General features: G+C 32.9%; 1 protein-coding gene across 1 annotated transcript in view; it reads right to left on the reverse strand.

Moving 5' to 3' along the window:
• Positions 1-17,556, reverse strand: part of LOC108911651 (transposon Tf2-1 polyprotein) — a 34,102-nt gene extending 16,546 nt beyond the window's left edge. Inside the window, exons 1-4 of the mRNA XM_023457246.1 lie at positions 17,439-17,556; positions 16,938-17,367; positions 16,629-16,862; positions 11,964-13,878 (exon numbers count right to left, since the gene is read on the reverse strand). Coding sequence (XP_023313014.1) covers positions 11,964-13,878; positions 16,629-16,862; positions 16,938-17,367; positions 17,439-17,555 — 2,696 coding nt within the window. The 5' untranslated portion in view covers position 17,556. The remainder of the gene's footprint in view (positions 1-11,963; positions 13,879-16,628; positions 16,863-16,937; positions 17,368-17,438) is intronic.
• Between the last annotated feature and the right edge of the window lie 405 nt (positions 17,557-17,961).

Raw genomic sequence — 17,961 nt, forward strand, 5'->3', positions numbered from 1 at the left:
ACAATAATGAGTATTTATATTTATTATTATTAATAAATTTCAAAATAAGTCAAAAGTAAATTATATGAAGTTTTAATACAAATTTATGAAAAAAATAAAAATGTGTGATTGTTTAACATACTGCGTTATCTCTCCTGCATACCTAAGGTGAGATGACGCAGTCATAAGAAAAAAAAAGTTAGTTTTTACCAAAATCTTAGACATTTTGTCATATTTGAAGTCATATATTATAACTTATAAGCTCTTTTAACGCAATTTGAAGTTTTGCTCTTTATTTTCAATTTCACATATGTTTTACAATTATTTTAAAAAATGTGCATCATCTCTCCTAGATTTACCCTAGAGGCTTATATGTTATTTCTAATTTTAAATAAAAAATTTGATGTTTATAATCATTTTTATTTAAAAAGCAATTGTACTGAATGGAAAATTGAATGTCTATCAAATGTATACAAAGACTAAATTGTCAGTATGAAATAGAAAAAATAACGTGTATAATTTTGGCAATAATTTTTTTTATTGCCTGTCCTTAATTTAACAAAAGAGACTCTAACGTTCCTATACCTATATGGTCCTTTTTTAAGACATTCTCGGTGGTTCACCAAAATTCCAATCAATCCTTTAATGAAATTAAATCGAACTACGTAATTTCAATCTACTCCGTCGTTTTTCTTAAAGTGTGTCAAGCAACCCTTTCTAGTTAATACAACTGGAAAGGGTTGAATGCTTGAATTTTAGTAGACTTAATTAATTAGGCTAGCATCTGTTCAGAAGCAGTCCCATATATCCTTTTCAATTTTCGGTTTTGTGGTTGTTGTAATTGTATAAGAAAGGTAAAGATACTTAAGTGAAAAAAATTCTATTTTTTGATTTTATGCAGAGAATCACTACGATTTTGTTTATATAATAGTCGTTTTCCAACTCATCACATAATATTTGCCAATATAATTTTTGATATACCTATTTGAGGAGGTACAGGAAAATGGTAATGTAACTGCTTTGTCTGACCAAGTAGACAAGCAATCTATGCAGGAAGATTCAAAGCAGACGTAAAAGAAGTTCAGAGGATACGACATCAAAAATGTTGCACGGTTGATTTATAAATAATCAATTTATTATTTAGGAATTACAGAGCGTTAAAGATAAAATCATTTTTGGCATTGACTCAAGAATTTATTAGGTATATTTTAAAATAAAAAAAGGTATTATCAACAACGGTGTCAATAACACTCTGTTTTTCGAAATTATATTATTTCAATAATTGTCCTATTTCTATTCTTTTTCATGATCTCCAGATTTTAATATATTCAATGTTGGCTATTTAATGTAGTAAAATTGAGCGCTAACAATTATTTTTTATTTGATATTCTTGCTCTGAACGAAGAAAACTAATTTTATTTCAAAAAACGTAATTTTATTGACTCCTGTAACTTCTAGATATAATAGTATATTTTATTTATTTTATACTCTTAATATGTGATACGCAACTCGGCAGCAAAAGTTTATTTTTTTTATTTTAACAGATCGTCAAATGTACTCTTTTACAATAAAATTTTGTGCATCTTTTTAATAACAGTAGGTAGGTACGAGCTTTCCCAGCTACACTTTAGAATATAACTTTTTGAGGTAAAAAATAAATTTACTTTTACACAATAAACGTACTATTCTTGAAACTACTGAAAATGCATTGTTTTGAGTATATGCAATTTAATGTGCCAAAACTATGAAATCTTATCGAATTTGTCTCAGTTTATACATTAAAACCTGCATATCAATTCCTAAAAAATTTTGTAAAATAAAACTGAACATTTCTAATGATACATATAATTGAAATGTGTATTAAATAATATGTCTAAATGTTTTCCGTAAATATTTTTCGTGTACGATTTAATTTGATATTATTCAGTAACTTTTTTAATTATAACTTTATTTTTATCTGACTAAAATGAATTCAGTAAAATTCTAGATTATATAGTTTTATAATCTAGTTTCCCTTGGAAGTTTGCCAACTCCGAATGCAGGTCAGCAAAATTTTCAATAACAACCCAGGTTTAATATAAGTCATAAAAGAAGCATATCGAACAATTGCATCGTCAATTCAATTTAAATCTCTTTTTCCTGGAATACTATCAAATTCAAATCTATATAATATTATTTTATTGTATTATAACATAATTAATTCACCTTTTCTCTAAATGTAAAAAGATTCCCGTCTAGATGTTTACGATACAGCTGCACATTTATAATTTCAATCTATCAGAAGATAATGCAAAGTTATTAACAATCAAAATCCAAATACATAAGTCCAAAATACACTTTTGTCAGAAAAGTATCCGGAGTTTGTCAATAAAACACAATATATTCGATTAATCATTAAAATTTATTTTAGATCCTTCAAAATAGGCTCCATTTAAAGGAATACACTTTTTCCAACGAACAAACGCATATTCCGGTATGGACTTCAACTCGGAACCCATAACACTAAAAGGTAATTTGAGTTTTGGAAAGAGGGAAAAGTCAGTAGGGGCCTTATCCGGCAAATAGGGTACTCGATGACATTGGCTGTGTTTTTGGTCTAAAATTCATTCACAATTATCGTTTTATGTGATGCATTGTCCTGGTGCAATCCAAGAATTATCCTTCCATAAATATAGTCTTTTGCGGCGGATACTCTCTCTCAAGACCCAGATAATATTCTTTGTTGACTGTTTCTCCGTCCAGAAGGAATTCTGTGTGGAAAACACCATGATAGTCAAAGAAAACAATCGACATTACTTTGATTTTTGATCAACGTGTTTTTTTTGGCTTCGGCTCATTATTATTAAAAAAGCGCCATTGCGAACCTTGTTGGCTCTTTAGCATATCAAACCCATGTCTCGTCAGCCATTACGATGTGTTGTGATGAATATAGAGTTCGAATTAGCTCTTGGTATGCTCTTTTTGAAAAAAAATCAGCTCTTTTGGAACCAGCCGTACTGCGACGCGTTTCATACCCAAAACACCAACTAAAATGGTGGGAACTGATTTATGAGATATATTTAGTTTATCTGCCAGCTCTCTCAAACTATAATGCTTTACAAGCAACATTTCTTTGACTTTTTCGATGTTTTCTTCAGTTGAAGAGATTGAAGGTCAACCAGAGCGCGGCAAATCATCAACCACTTCTCGACCATCTTTTGATGCTTTGTACCATTTGTATACTTGAGTTTTCGATGAAACTGAATTACCGTACGTATTTTCCAACATTTTCAACGATTCAGCATAAGAAATTCCGTTGGTATCACAAAATTTTAGGCAAACTATTTGTTCAATAACCCTATCCATAGTAAAAATCGTGGACTAACAAAATTAACAGTAGTAAAGAAATTATTTGACACATCGCGCTCAAATTTCGCGTCATAGTAATAGACCTAAGGTCAACGGTCATAGAACAGTATAGTGCTACCAACTCTTCATAAACAATCTACTTTACGTAGAATTTGTAAATGACAAATTCCGGATACTTTTTTGACATGATGCATGAGTTCAAAATGAATACGTTTGTATTTACTTCATAGTAAATGATAAAGCAATAGAGAAATAAAAATAATTCCTTTATTTAAATATATCAAGATTAGATTGGAAATTAGAACTGAAATTTCACGCTTTTTTATACAGCAGGTAGATGCTACAGCCAACCAGTCCGCAAGAATACTATTTCTATGATTCCTAATAAGATTGTACAGTTTTTGAAACTAGAACATCCTGAAACATATACAGGCCATTCATTCCGAAGAACATCGGCAACGGTACTGGCTAATACAGGATTTGATGTATTAGCAATCAAGGGACATGGTGGGTGGAAATCAGCCACAATTGCAGAAAGTTATGTTGCTGACAGTTTAAGTAACAAAAATAAAATAGCCAACAGGATTCTTTACAATGACACTTCAACTCCAGGTTCTAGTGGTACGTTGCATCATGCTGTTTTAATGGATCAGTCAGATAATATTGAGCCTCAAGTGACTGAAATAAAGCGGTCATATCATTTTGAGCAAAATGTGACAATTAGTAAACGCGAGGGGAATAATTATCCAGATTTTATAAATGTTATAAATGTAATAACTACAATTACTATAAATATTAATTGATAAAAATTAATAAAATGTAATGTTGCTCAAATATTTATATTTATTTGTTCATAAAATATGCATTTATAACTCGAAATTTTTTTTTCCCTATGGAGATAAGTTACCTCACTTACTTCCTGTTGTCTATAGCAACTTCCACTTCTACGATAAAATCCACTTACCTCCTTAAAAACAGTGTGTTAATAATAGTCTATTTACTATAGTGGGAGCAGATAAAAAATATTTTTGTAGAGAAAGCTTCAGCGCATCTTATCTTTAATAATAATATTTGGATTGAATATTGAAAACTATACCGCAATTATGTATCATATGTAAAAAATTTACAATAGAATGTGGTATATAGAGATCTGCTAAATTTTTACGTTGTCAGGGATACCACAGGAGTCCAATTTGGGGCCTTTATTTTTTACGTATGGAAAGTGACTTGCCAGATGTATTTCAGTCTTTAACTGTTTGTAAATAAATTTAAAGTTTACAAGAGATTTGAATCATTATCTGATTACTATTTTTTGCAAAAAGATTTAGATAATATATTTCAATGGTCGAAACAAAATCTTTTAAAGAGACCAAATGTTTTTCTATTACGTTTTCTTCTAAAGTTTATAATTTCGTCTTTAGTTATAATATAAATAAGTCATCAGTCCTTGTTGAAAACAGTATTACAGACCTTGGCATATTGTTGGATTTTGCATCAAACTTTAATAGCCATATAAATGAAATAACATTAAGAGCTTTCTTATTTATTTGTATTAAAGTGTAGGTAATACGCTTCGTTTATAAAATGTTATGTTTTAAGTTTTTCTTAAGAAAAATGTAATAGTGTTAAGTACACAACGGACAAAATAAACCATTACCTGTGACTTACATTAGTTTCCTTGCTTATGCCAACATAGGTTGTCACATTATGAAGAATTTTGCATATGAAGCAATATAGAGTCGTTTAAACCGAAAAGGCCAGTCAAGAGGTTGATTTTATAGGTATACTATAAATGTAATTATTTAAATTTTGAATTTTCTTTTCCCAAATTTTGGTGACAATAAGTTATCAAAAGTCTTTCTCGATCTCGATCGTCTTTCCACACGAAAGACGAAAAATACTCGTATACGATTGATTTTTTCAGCCATCAGCTGTTAAACTTCAAGACACAATACGGCTGATCATATACAAGATGTACCACTTAACATTTATATTGACATTTCATAGAAACTGTTTTTTATGTTCAGGTTTGTAGACTGCGTTGATGCGGAAAGAAAGTTGTTCGCCTGAGGGCAAAATAGTTGAAATCATTCGCATATTCTGTAAAACCAAGTTTATTCATAGTTTCTTGATAAATCTAATGATATATAACTTTTTTAGTACAAGTTTTTAATATTGAAATTGATAATTAAGTAAGACGGCCCATATCTTATCGAAGAAAAAATTAATACAATTAGCTATATTGTCTATGCTGTGACTTTTACTGTCTGTTCTGCTGAAAGTTTTTTATTTTCTGAAATTCTGGTTTTGCTATAAAACCAAAAATTTGCAATCGCGCTTGTGAAAATATTCATATAATTCAATGGGGTTTTGCCAAAATGGAGAAGAAAAATAATACCGTTAAAGAAAATTAAAAGAGAACGCGATTATTTTGTTGTCAGATTGTTTAAGTGTTGGCACTAGTTTTGGAACCATTTTCAAAAATTTAAAATCGGTTAAAATGTATTATTAACTAAAAATAAAATTTCATTTTTAGATGTGGGACAAGAAATTGAACTTAATTAATTAAAAAATCAGTTTCTGCTATTCTTAACTCAAATTTTATTTAAATTCCGTGCCAACTTTGCTAAAATGGTTATTTAAAGAAATATTTTATTTCTGCCATTGAAAACAAAGTGTATTACGAAACACACTACCTACCGTACAAAGAAATTTTTAATTTTTTTATATACAGATATGCGTATAACGTTTTAGGGACGATCTAAACAAATGCTAAACTAAGCTAATATACCAAACCTACATGCATGTTGATGGAGACTTCTTAAAAATAATATTTAGTTCAAATAAATGTCTCTCTTGGCTGTCAGCAAATGGGATCTCATTTTCTCAGTCATACTGGCGTCAGCGGAATTTTCAAATTTAATCAAGAGTTGTTATCTATATCCCTTAATGAGGGGTTAAGGGTCGTCAGAGGGTTCAGCAACCTCTTATGTAATAAGTACTTTGCTAGTGTTAATTTAGATTAAACACCGGGAAATTTGGTACATATACATTTTAGTTAAGAAAATTATATTTTCTTAACGGTAGCGAAAACCTATTTCTAATCATATATTATTTTCTGGATATTGAGTAGACGGTGTCAGTAATTCAACCAATTAATTTATCTACGAATAACATAAAAACATATTTATGTAGCTTTCCTCGTCTGTAATTTTCTACTTGAAAGAATCCATACAATTTAAAAATGTTACGTAGAATTCGCCATTAAAGTTTATTAAGCATTTTAGTTACACTCTGTATAATAATTATACTTGCGGAATGAGAGCAATTGAAATTGGGCCATTATTTTTTTCTAAATTATATATTTTTAAAAATTGATCATTTCAAATAATGTTCAGGAAAAAATATTTGATTACAAGTTTCTGCATAAAGCATTATTTTGTTTTTGTTATCAGATAAATAAAACTAACATGAACACACAGTTATACCTAGCAAACATCTATTAATAAATAACACAGCCACAAAAAAAAAGTTCTGTACCAGACATGAGTACATAGATTTTGTGTATTTTTTTATCCGCAACCCCAAAACCGATTTACTAGATCTGGTAAAGTATTTTGTATGTTAATACATTTTATATGATATATGTTGTATAGAGACGGTTGCAGAGCAACACGAAAAAACAAACAAAAAGTTGTTAATAATCAAATTAAATTAATGACATGTTTTTGTAAATTTTATTAATGTATTTATCCAATTGTACAACATTCGGGAAATAAAAAAATTATTCAAATCAGCACAAGAGTTTATACAGTCCTCTCTATCGATTTGTCCATCTTCGCTGAGGCAAATTGACAGGCGACGGGGAACACAGGTGACAGGCAACAAAAATACTACTATAAATAGTATCATTTATCTATGAACACCACTTCCCAAGTCATAGCCGAGCAAAGGTTGGAGCCATGCACTGAGATACGATCTAACCCCACAACGGTGTACGCAGTAGCAGCAGGCGAAGAAGTGAGGTCCTAAGTTCATGAGTTCCTTCCATTACATTCCCAGTACAACTCTGAATAAATCAATTTTCGATTCTGTCTGGATTAGAACAATTCAAAGTAAGCTATTAATTATAATTTTTGTATTGTTAACTGACAAGTTAGGTGCAAAACTAATTTACTGTCATGTTGTCTTTCTATTAATTGTTTTAAATACAAAAGTGTAAAATTCACTTACAAATTCAAAAGATCTTCAATTTTTTTTGACAGTTTTGACAGTTCAATACAATTACATACGATTTCATCCCTATTTCAAACCATTACTTGCTTTATTCAATTCTTAGACAATTTAAAACAAGCTATTATAAACGATTAACAATTTATTAACAATCTATTAAAATGGCAGCCGAGTTAACGAAACTGACTCGGAAAAGACGTGCTGTGAAGCGATCTCTAACCAATTTTGAGCAATTTTGTGAAATCAATTCAAGAGTTATCTGCGATTGATAACAATTATTGAATTACAAGATCGTTGTGAAAAATTTAGAATATTATTTTCAGAATTTAATCAGATTCAAAATGAAATAGTCAATTTGCGATGAAGTTGATTTAGAAAAACACGGGTGTGAATACAGCAACGGTTTTCCAGCAACGGTTTTTCAGATTATGATTTTCGTTCATGAGGTAATACTTGTTAAAATTTTCAACATTTGTAGAATCAAATGACTCGAAAATCGGATTAATATACGGGGTATATATTTCCAGTTCTCATACCTAAGGGTGGACACCGCCCTTACGTGAATATTGTAAACTTATATATTATTTCATGATGTCTGTTAAATTTGTCTACGAGAATAGCTTCAATTATCCCCTTCTACAAAGTCCTGTATGTTTTTATAAATTCCCGGCCCGTATTAAGGGTGGCAGTATGTTGCCGATGTACGGTTAGCACAACATAAATAGTATGTTTTAGATTCTGGTTGATATAAATTAATTTGCAAAGTATGAGACCTCAAAATATTTTAGGTTTTATTATTTTCTGTTAATACAAAGTATTTTTTTGTTTGTCAATACATTTTCCCTAGCTACCAGACCCTAGCTGATCTGATAAAAATAGCTAAATATTATATACAAAGATAGGTAATAAGATATAACTACAGGTAGTAAGACAATCACTACAGCTACTCCCCCTTCAAAAAAAAAATATCAATTTAAAACGAATGTAACCTTTTTTTTGATAATTGCTACATGACGTGTTTTCTAAATTTTCTGCCAACATAAATGCAGGTTTGACTCTATCTAAGCTGACCACCATTTCTTTATTATCTTTGAAGCTAACTAATGTTTTGTCGAATCTCTTAATAATCTTGTAAGGACCTTCATACTTAGGTAATAAACGAGATTTAAGTTTTTCGGACCTTAAAAATATGTATTTACAGGTTAACAAGTCTGTGGAAATAAAAGGTTTATTATTTGAATGATTACTAGTCGTAGTAAGTTTAATATTAGCGAAAGCCTCTCGTAAACCAATGAGTACAGGATAAGTGTCAATACTCTGCTGTGCAATGCTCTCTGCTGTGAATTGATAAAGAATTCACCTGGTAGTCTTAAAGGTTGACCGTAAACTAGTTCTGCTGAAGAGCAGTCTAGATCACTTTTAATAGATGCTCTTATTCCTAAAAGAACTATAGGTAGTTCTTTGACCCAATTATTGGTTTCGCATTTTGCTATCAGAGCAGCTTTAAGTGTTCTATGGAATCAGACATCAACAAATAATTTTTATAAGCATTTTTATACATAAGGGTGGCTACCACCCTTAATACGGCCCGGGCATTTATAAAAACATACAAAACTTTGTAGAAGGGGTTAATTTAAACTATTCACGTAAAAAAATTTAACAGACATCAATAAATAATTTTTAAAAGCATTTTTTATTCATAAGGGTGGCTGCCACCCTTAATACGGTCCGGGCATATATAAAAACATACAGGACTTTGTTGGAAGAGATAATTTAAGCGAATCACTTATAATAATTTAACAGACATCAACAAATAATTTTAATAAGCATTTTTTATACATAAGGGTGGCTGTCACCCTTAATACGGCCCGGGCATTTATAAAAACAAACAGAACTTTGTAGAAGGGGATAATTTAAGCTATTCACATAAAGAAATTTAACAGACATCATGAAATAGTATATAAATTTACAATATTCACGTAAGGGCGGCATCCACCCTTAGGTGTGAGAACTGGAAATATATACCCCGTATATATCCGATTTTCGAGTCATTTGAATCTATAAATGTTGAAAATTTTAACAGGCATTACCACATGAACGAAAATCATAATCTGAAAAACCGTTGCTGGAAAACCGTTGCTGTATTCACACCCGTTAGAACAACAGGATCAAGATCGCGATGGTTTTATATCTAAGTACCATTCTATATTAGCAGATGCTAAAATATTATCAAATCAATTTGTAAAGGCAGTAGATGTTACTGACAATACTAATGTAAATTCTATTCAAGGTACTGTTTCACAAACAAGTAGTCAATATAATGAGTTAAAATTACCTGAAACTGATCTTGGCAAATTCGATGGAAAATTTGATGACTGGTTAATGTTCAAACATACGTTTGAAATTAAAACAATTAGTAATGTTCAACGGTTCCATTATTTGAGGTCATGTTTGGAGGGTGAGGCATNAAAACTATTAACATTATTTACATTACTTAAACCGATAACTACTTTAATTATTATCTTTAATAAGTTTTGAATAAAACTTCAACAAATTAAAAAACCTAAATAAATAACTAACGTCTACAAAATGCATATATCTCGATCAATATTAACCCACTTAACAGACCAGGTAATATATACCACATATATACCTATTACAAATAAATGTATATAATAAAACACTACAAAATGTACCAATTTGCAGAATTACTGGTATCTAAATTTTTACAAAAACAGCAATGGTACGATAAAACAGACTTGCAGGCCCCATGTTATGGGCGTCAATTTCTTGTTACCCCTTTTTATCTCCCCCTTTATTATTTTTTTCTTATTTATTTATTTAACTTTAAATAAATTTTAATTTTTAAATAACAGTGATGTTACCTGTTTGTTTTTGCTAGGGTAGTAATTTTTGTTTTTGGCTAGTTGATTTCTCAGTGGGGGCGTGGATCCTACTAATAAAAAAAAATTGGGCGCCAAGTGGTTTCAGAAATATTTACTGCCCTTCGCCAAAGTAATAGAGTAGACAAAAAAAATAAATTCGTGAAATAACCACAATGATGAAACCACTAAATAGTCATCATAGCTTTATTGGCGGCAATAAAAAAAACAATGTATACCAGTTATCTTAAAACTAATAACAATGACAACATTATGGCCTTATTCGACCGAGACGATACAGAAGTTTACTTAAGCATAAATAGATACCCCTTTATTATTAGACACTACTAAGATTTTTATGACACTAACCTTATACTAAAATTTAAAACTATTTACACTCTTCTTAGCAAATGTAATAACGTGTGGGTAATATTGATCGAAGAAACGATGAAGTGTGGCATAAGTTGCCTCAAACAAAAAAAAAGGGTGTTGTGGTACTTAGCTGTGTAGTAACTGCAGCAGGAGTAATCATTGGAAAGAGCCAAATCTGCTTTCCACTGGATATCTACATAATCATGGGACGACTCGCGTCAAACAGTAGGCAAATTCTTCTTACAAAAAAAAAAAAAGAACCCAACAGCAAAAACACCTCGGGCGTGGACAACCTTTGCTGCCTCCGGACAAAACGCCTAAAAATAGTAATGAAACGTGGCATAATACCGAATAATATTAAACGCTAAATGATACTTTCTTTGCTTTTTCTTTCTTTTTTTTGAAACTCTAGTAGGTTTACTCTATTATAAAGATAATGTGAAACACGCTTACCTCCAATGCCGAAATCTCTAACACTTGGAGACGTGATAAAATGACCCAAATAAAATACGGAAACAGACGGCGCCAACAACCAAAATTTCTTAACCACAGGCGTCGTCTTCGTCGTTTTACAGCCTTTACAATAAATTCGTAATTTCGATCTCCACGCTAGCTGGCCATATACTACTACTAATTTTCAACAAGAAAAAAAAACCTTTTTTTCTAAAACGCTCTGTTCTTCGCGAGGAGGCCCGTTTTCCGTCAGAGATATGGTTATCTATTTCTTTGCCTTTTGTTTGCTCGAATTTAAATTTACTAATTTGGCTTTTCCCCTACAGATGTCTCTAAGTGTCTGATTAAAATTAATTATACTACCGATTTAAGAGCTAACAAACCGACTTACAAATATTTAACCGTAAGATTATATCTAAAAAAAAAAATTAATCGTAACACCACCTTTACTAAAAAAAACAAAAAAAAAGGATTAATAATCTATCTTAATATCTTTAACGTGCCATGATCCTAAAGACTTGCTGGAATAAAAATCAGCTAATTCATAGATATTCCTATATATTCTCTTAAGGACTTTACATTTCACGAATTTGGGGGCGAGTTTAGCATAGTACTCCGCGGTCCGATAAAGTATAATTTCTTTTCCATATGGTTTGACCCGTATTTAACGCCACCGGTCGGCTCCTCAGATTGTACCTTTGTGAAGCGTCGCCATAAGCCTTTTGTAATTTTTGTTTCACGTCTGTAAAAACTTCCCGAACTTCTTTTACATGATCGGACAACTTTAGTCTATCATCAAAACATATTTGGTCGGTATCACCCACAATACTGTGCATTTTTCCTGAGATCACCGGCACGCGCCCGAAATTCAAAAACGCGGGAGAAAATCCTGTCACCTCATGAACAGCAGTTCTCAAAGCATAACCTAACTTTCCTAAATTGACATCCCAAGATCTATGATCTTCGCCAACATATGATCTAATCATGGTTTTCAGCACTCTATTTACACGTTCGGTAGGGTTAGCCTGCGGACTATAGTTCGCATTGTAAACTATCCGACAGTCATACGAGCGAGCCATATCCTTGACAGCTTTCGAAACATACTGACGCCCGTTAACACATATAATTATTTCCGGAACTCCGTAAATTAAGAAAATATCGGTACTAGTGGCCGACTTAAGAGGGAACATAAGCACATATTTGGTAAATAAATCGCAAACGACTAAAATGAACCGGTTTCTATTTCGCGACATGGGCAAGGGACCAATAAAATCGGTTGAAATGACTTCCCAAGGACGACTCACAAGCCTTGGGCTCATCTGCCCAAACGGTAACCGTTGGTCGGGCTTCTGAGCCTTACATACTTCGCAGGCCCGAACATATCTTGCTATATCCGTATTCATTCCAGGCCAAAAATATAAATTTGCGGCGCGCTTTTGAGTTTTAAATATGCCTAAGTGCCCTGAACTTGGATCGTCGTGGCATTCATACAGAACTTTTTTACGCAATGATTTAGGAATTATCAGCTTCCAGTCATTCTCTTCTTCGAAAGTAGGATGTCCGAGATTCACTAATTTATAAATTCTCTCATTTTTTATCTTGAATTTCGCGTACTTATCCGGACGATTCAAAATATTACGCCTCAGGTCAGTGTACCACGTGTCCTCATCCGCTCGAGTAACATCTACGAAAGCGACGGCCCGCGAGAGTGCGTCGGGAACCACGTGAGATTTCCCTTTTCGGTGGATTACTTCAAAATCATAACCTTGTAATCGTAAAGACCAACGCGACAGCCTACCAGATGGATTTTCTAATTTATAGAGCCATTTTAATGAGTAATGGTCCGTGATAACCTTAAACCGCGTCCCTTCTATGTAAGGTCGATACTTTTCGATCCCAAACAATACCGCGGCACATTCTAACTCCGTTGTCGAATATTTTCTCTCCTGGGGTGTAAGAGACCGGCTTGCATAAGATATTACACGTTCCTCATCGTCGAGGTTTTGAGTCAAAACGCATCCGAGTCCCACTTGAGACGCGTCCGTTTGCAACACAAATTCCCTACTAAAATCAGGGCACGTTAAGATAGGTGCCTCAATTAAACATTGCTTTACATCTTTAAAAGCGTCTTCGCATTCGGGGCTCCAGATAAATTGTTGATTTTTCCGAGTCAGCCTGACTAAAGGCGCAATGCGAGTGGCAAAGTTAGATATAAATCGTCGGTACCAAGATACCATTCCTATGAATCTACGCACATCCTTGACGTTTTTCGGTACGGGGTAACCTAACATGCTAGCGATTTTGTCAGGGTCCGTGTGCAGTCCATATTTGTCCACAACGAAACCTAAATATTTTAATTTTGGGCGCATGAACGAACATTTTTCTTTATTGACTGTTAAACCGGCTGACAGGAGTTTTTCGAATACTTTCTCTAAGGCAGAAAGATGTGTATCAAAATCGGGGGTGGCTATAATTATGTCATCTAGATACACGAATACGGACGGTTCTAATTCTGCACCGAGAACATTATCTACAAAATGTTGCCAGGTAGCAGCAGCGTTATGCAATCCAAAAGGCATTCGCTTGAATTGGTACAATCCCCGACCTGGAACTGTAAACGCCGTTATTTGTTTACTATTTTCGTCCAACTCGATCTGCCAATACGCGCTTNGTAAGATTATATCCAAAAAAAAAAATAAATCGTAACAAATAATAAACAATTAATTCATAATTGTGTTAGGGCATTATTCGAGTTAGATTCTTTGACAAAAGAATCTCGATTTGGTTTAAGAAATTTGATGGATACTGTGTCCAGACATTTGCAAGATCTAGAAACGTTAAAACAGCCTACACAACATTGGGACACATTAATTGTTTATTTAATATCCACTAAGTTTGATAAATTTATTGCCCGGGAATGGGATAAATATCGAATGAATTTTGAATCTCCAAAATTATCTCATATAAAGGAATTTAATATAGATAATAAGGCAGGAGTATTTATCAAGTATTGAAGCCATAACAATAAATAAAAGTGTAAAGCAAATGTCTTTATTAGCATCAAATATTCAATGCAATTTTTGCAAAAAAAATCATATGATCTATAATTGTGAACAATTTTTAAAGCTTGCAATTCCTGAAAGAATTCATAGGATAAAAGATTTAATACCATGTATTGACTGTTTATGTTTTGGTCATAGATATAATGACTGCAAAGAAGGTAAGTGCAAAAATTATCATCAAAAACATAGTACTTTATTACATCTTGACAAACAGCACACACATCCGCAAACATCAGATCAAGTTTCAGAAGTTACATTAACTAGTAACATCTAGTATCTGGGGCTATTAAGATACCATCTCAAAAGGTTTATTGCAATTTTTCAAGACATGATGACATAAATGTTAATCTTCAAAAATTTTGGGAAATCGAAGAAACCAATAAACAAATAATAATGTCCTCTGATGATACTGATTGTGAAAATCATTTCGGAAACAATTTTTCTAGAAATATAAAAAAGGTAGATTTGTGGTTAAAATACCATTGCATTCTTCTATCTCTCCTTTAGGTAATTCCATGAACACCGCAATTAAACGGCTTCAAAGTATTGAAGGAAAATTTCAGACCAATTCGGAGTCAAATGTATGTATAGTGAGTTCATACAAGAGTATATCCAATTGGGACATATGTCATTATTGAGACCATTTGATAAGTCCAAACTCGCATTTTATCTTCCTCATCATGGAGTTCTTCGTCAAGAGTGTTTAACTACCTAGCTACTAGTTGTGTTTGATGGTTCTGCAAAATCTAATTCTGGTTTTTTCATTAATGACTTACAATATACTGGACCTTCAATTCAAAATAATATATTTTCAATTCTTTTACGATTTAAACAACATACATTTGTCATGTTTGCAAATATCGAGAAAATGTATAGGCAGATCCTTATTCATCCAGACGATAGGCATTTACAGCGAATTGTTTGGAGAAATAATTCAAATGAAAGTGTTTCAGTTTATGAGATGAATACAGTAACTTATGGCACGAAGTCAGCACCTTATTTAACAATAAGATGTTTGAAACAGGTCGGTTATGAGTTCCAAGACCAATTTCCTATTGCATCAGAAATTATTATACGTGATTTTTATGTAGACGACCTAATAACTGGATTTGATTCTGAACAAGAAGCTATTACAATTTGTAAAGAAATAATTTTTATATTAAATTCTGTACGATTTCCGCTTCGAAAATGGACATCAAATAGTTCTAGGTTTCTAGAAAAAATTGAAAATAAGTCTGATCCAATGAGTGTTATAATTCTTGGTGACAACGAACAATCTAAAACATTGGGCATTCGTTGGGTACCAAAAACAGATATGCTTGTGTATCTTATTTCTGCAAGTTGTTACGGTACCACAAGCTACCTATTACAATTTTATTTTTTTAAGTCTTGGACCGCAGCAAGTGTTTGCTTCGGCTTAGCTCAGATTTAGCCGGAGAGGGGTGGTTCGCAACGAACACTATTACAATACTTAATTTCTCTAAATAAGAAAGTGGGCGCCACTGACCTAAACTATAACTGCTACCTGGTCAGAAGGTCCCTATGATTACCTAAGGTATCCAAAACAGTAAAATTGGGTTACTTTAACAGATACTAAAAATATGACAATAGTTACACTTGTTTACGAATCAACCTCCTGCAACGGACCTGGGTAGGGTAAAATAAGTGTGAGGCGAAATCAGATAAGCTCCAATTTAATGATCGTTAGTATTCACCTACAAAATACGACTGTCATCAAATATAGAGTCGAACATAGAGTTAAAGATCTATCACTTATATACCCTGGGTTGATGATTATTTACATCCAGTAATAAGCAAAATAAATACACATTGATCCCTACTTCGGATTTATATACCTGTGGTGATATCACTTAAGGTTCACAGACACAATCTTAACGTTAAATAGGTAACAAAGCTAGTTAAATCCCATATTAATATTTTCCCTAAACCAAAAATCCCGTAAAATCCACGTTATCGTATAACAATGATACTTAACAATAAATATAATAATAATAATATATACTATAATATAATACCCCCCCCCAATACTAGGTTCAAAATATGTCTAAAGCAAAAAAGCGAGTCGTTAAAAAAATAAAAAAAAATGGTGGAAATTAAGAAAACCTGACAGTTACGTAATCCATAGCTGGTTTTACTATCCACCCTGTAGAGGTCCCCTTCCAAATCGTGTCCTAATCAAGCGTGAGTCGTCAACGTTAAAGTTCGTGGTCTGTAGATCGAGATTCTGTTCCGTTGTCCGTTTTCGGTGCCAAAGTCATCTATGTTTGATCAGTCCTACCCATAAAGGGGTACAGGAAACCTAGGGAATCACTGCACGGGTCCAAGTAGTTGACAAGGTTGTGGCAGGCACTGCGATCGGTGAGCTGCAATTCGGCACGAGGTCGTGGCGAGTACACAAAATGGTGGTGGGTCGATATCGTCGACTCGGCAAAAACGTTGGAAGATCGTTGAAATGGATGACCAGTTGTAGATGAGTGGTTAAAAGGAAGAACAAAACAAAGGGGTAAAAGCCCTGAAAGGAAACAGTACGACTGTAACTTAGCAAAATATATAGGATGCGTCCTAATAAAATTAATATTAAACTTACGAAGTTGGTCGTCGGCTTNGTCTATCTCCTTGTTTATTATTTCTTGGATATATGGTGACACGTTATAATAGCGTTGTTTAATGGGCGCGGCATCCCCCGTGTTGATAATGTGTTTAACGCCTTTTGCACATCCTAGCTCGGTCCCCATTTTATTAAAGAAAGACGAAACTAATTTATTCAAACGTCTCGTTTCATTATCACCAATCGACTGAATACAGGAAATTCCTACAGTCGGAATATCCTCCTTAAACTTCCACGAGTTGGCCGCAAAATCTGATACAATGTTCATGTCCCGCCAAAAATCTATCCCCAAAATAATTTCCTCGTCAATATCTAGAGTTACTAGACATTGTATAACCCTAACTTTACTATTAAGTCTTATCGGCAAATTAATTAAACCTAAAAGTTGACAGTGCTCTCCGTTTGCTACCTTAATAGATTCTTTGCCTTTCGTTTGCTCGAATTTAAACCTAAAAGTTGACAGTGCTCTCCGTTTGCTACCTTAATAGAACTATTACTATATTTTAAATCTAACTTAAAATTACTTAATTTTTCCCAACCTGATCTTCCGATTATGGATTGGGTCGCCCCTGAATCTAACAGACCTAAAAAAGACATACCGAAAATATTTACATTTAAATAACGGACGAGAGTCCTGATCTAACGAGCAAATTAAATTGTTGATACGCGACTTTTTATATTCAACCTGTATAAAAGAAAGCCAAGCTTGCCATGAGTTGCTTGTTGGGACCGGTTTTAGCGAATCTACGATCGGCGCCCGGTAAAACGACGACCGCCTAATCCGTTTTTTGTAGCACATTCGCAATTATATTTGGTCGCGCCTACCTTTCCACATCTGAAACAAAATGTTTTTTCTCTCGTTTTATCACATTTCGAAAATGTATGACCATTATTACCACAATTCCAACATGCGATACTACTCACGCTAACATTTAATCTGCGGCTTCTTGATGTAGATGGTTGAGTCCATTGACTACTTGTTAGCTGGCCCTCGTCCTGTCGC

The sequence above is a fragment of the Anoplophora glabripennis genome, unplaced genomic scaffold (genome assembly GCF_000390285.2).
Source record: "Anoplophora glabripennis isolate ALB-LARVAE unplaced genomic scaffold, Agla_2.0 scaffold725, whole genome shotgun sequence".
Taxonomy (NCBI): domain Eukaryota; kingdom Metazoa; phylum Arthropoda; class Insecta; order Coleoptera; family Cerambycidae; genus Anoplophora; species Anoplophora glabripennis.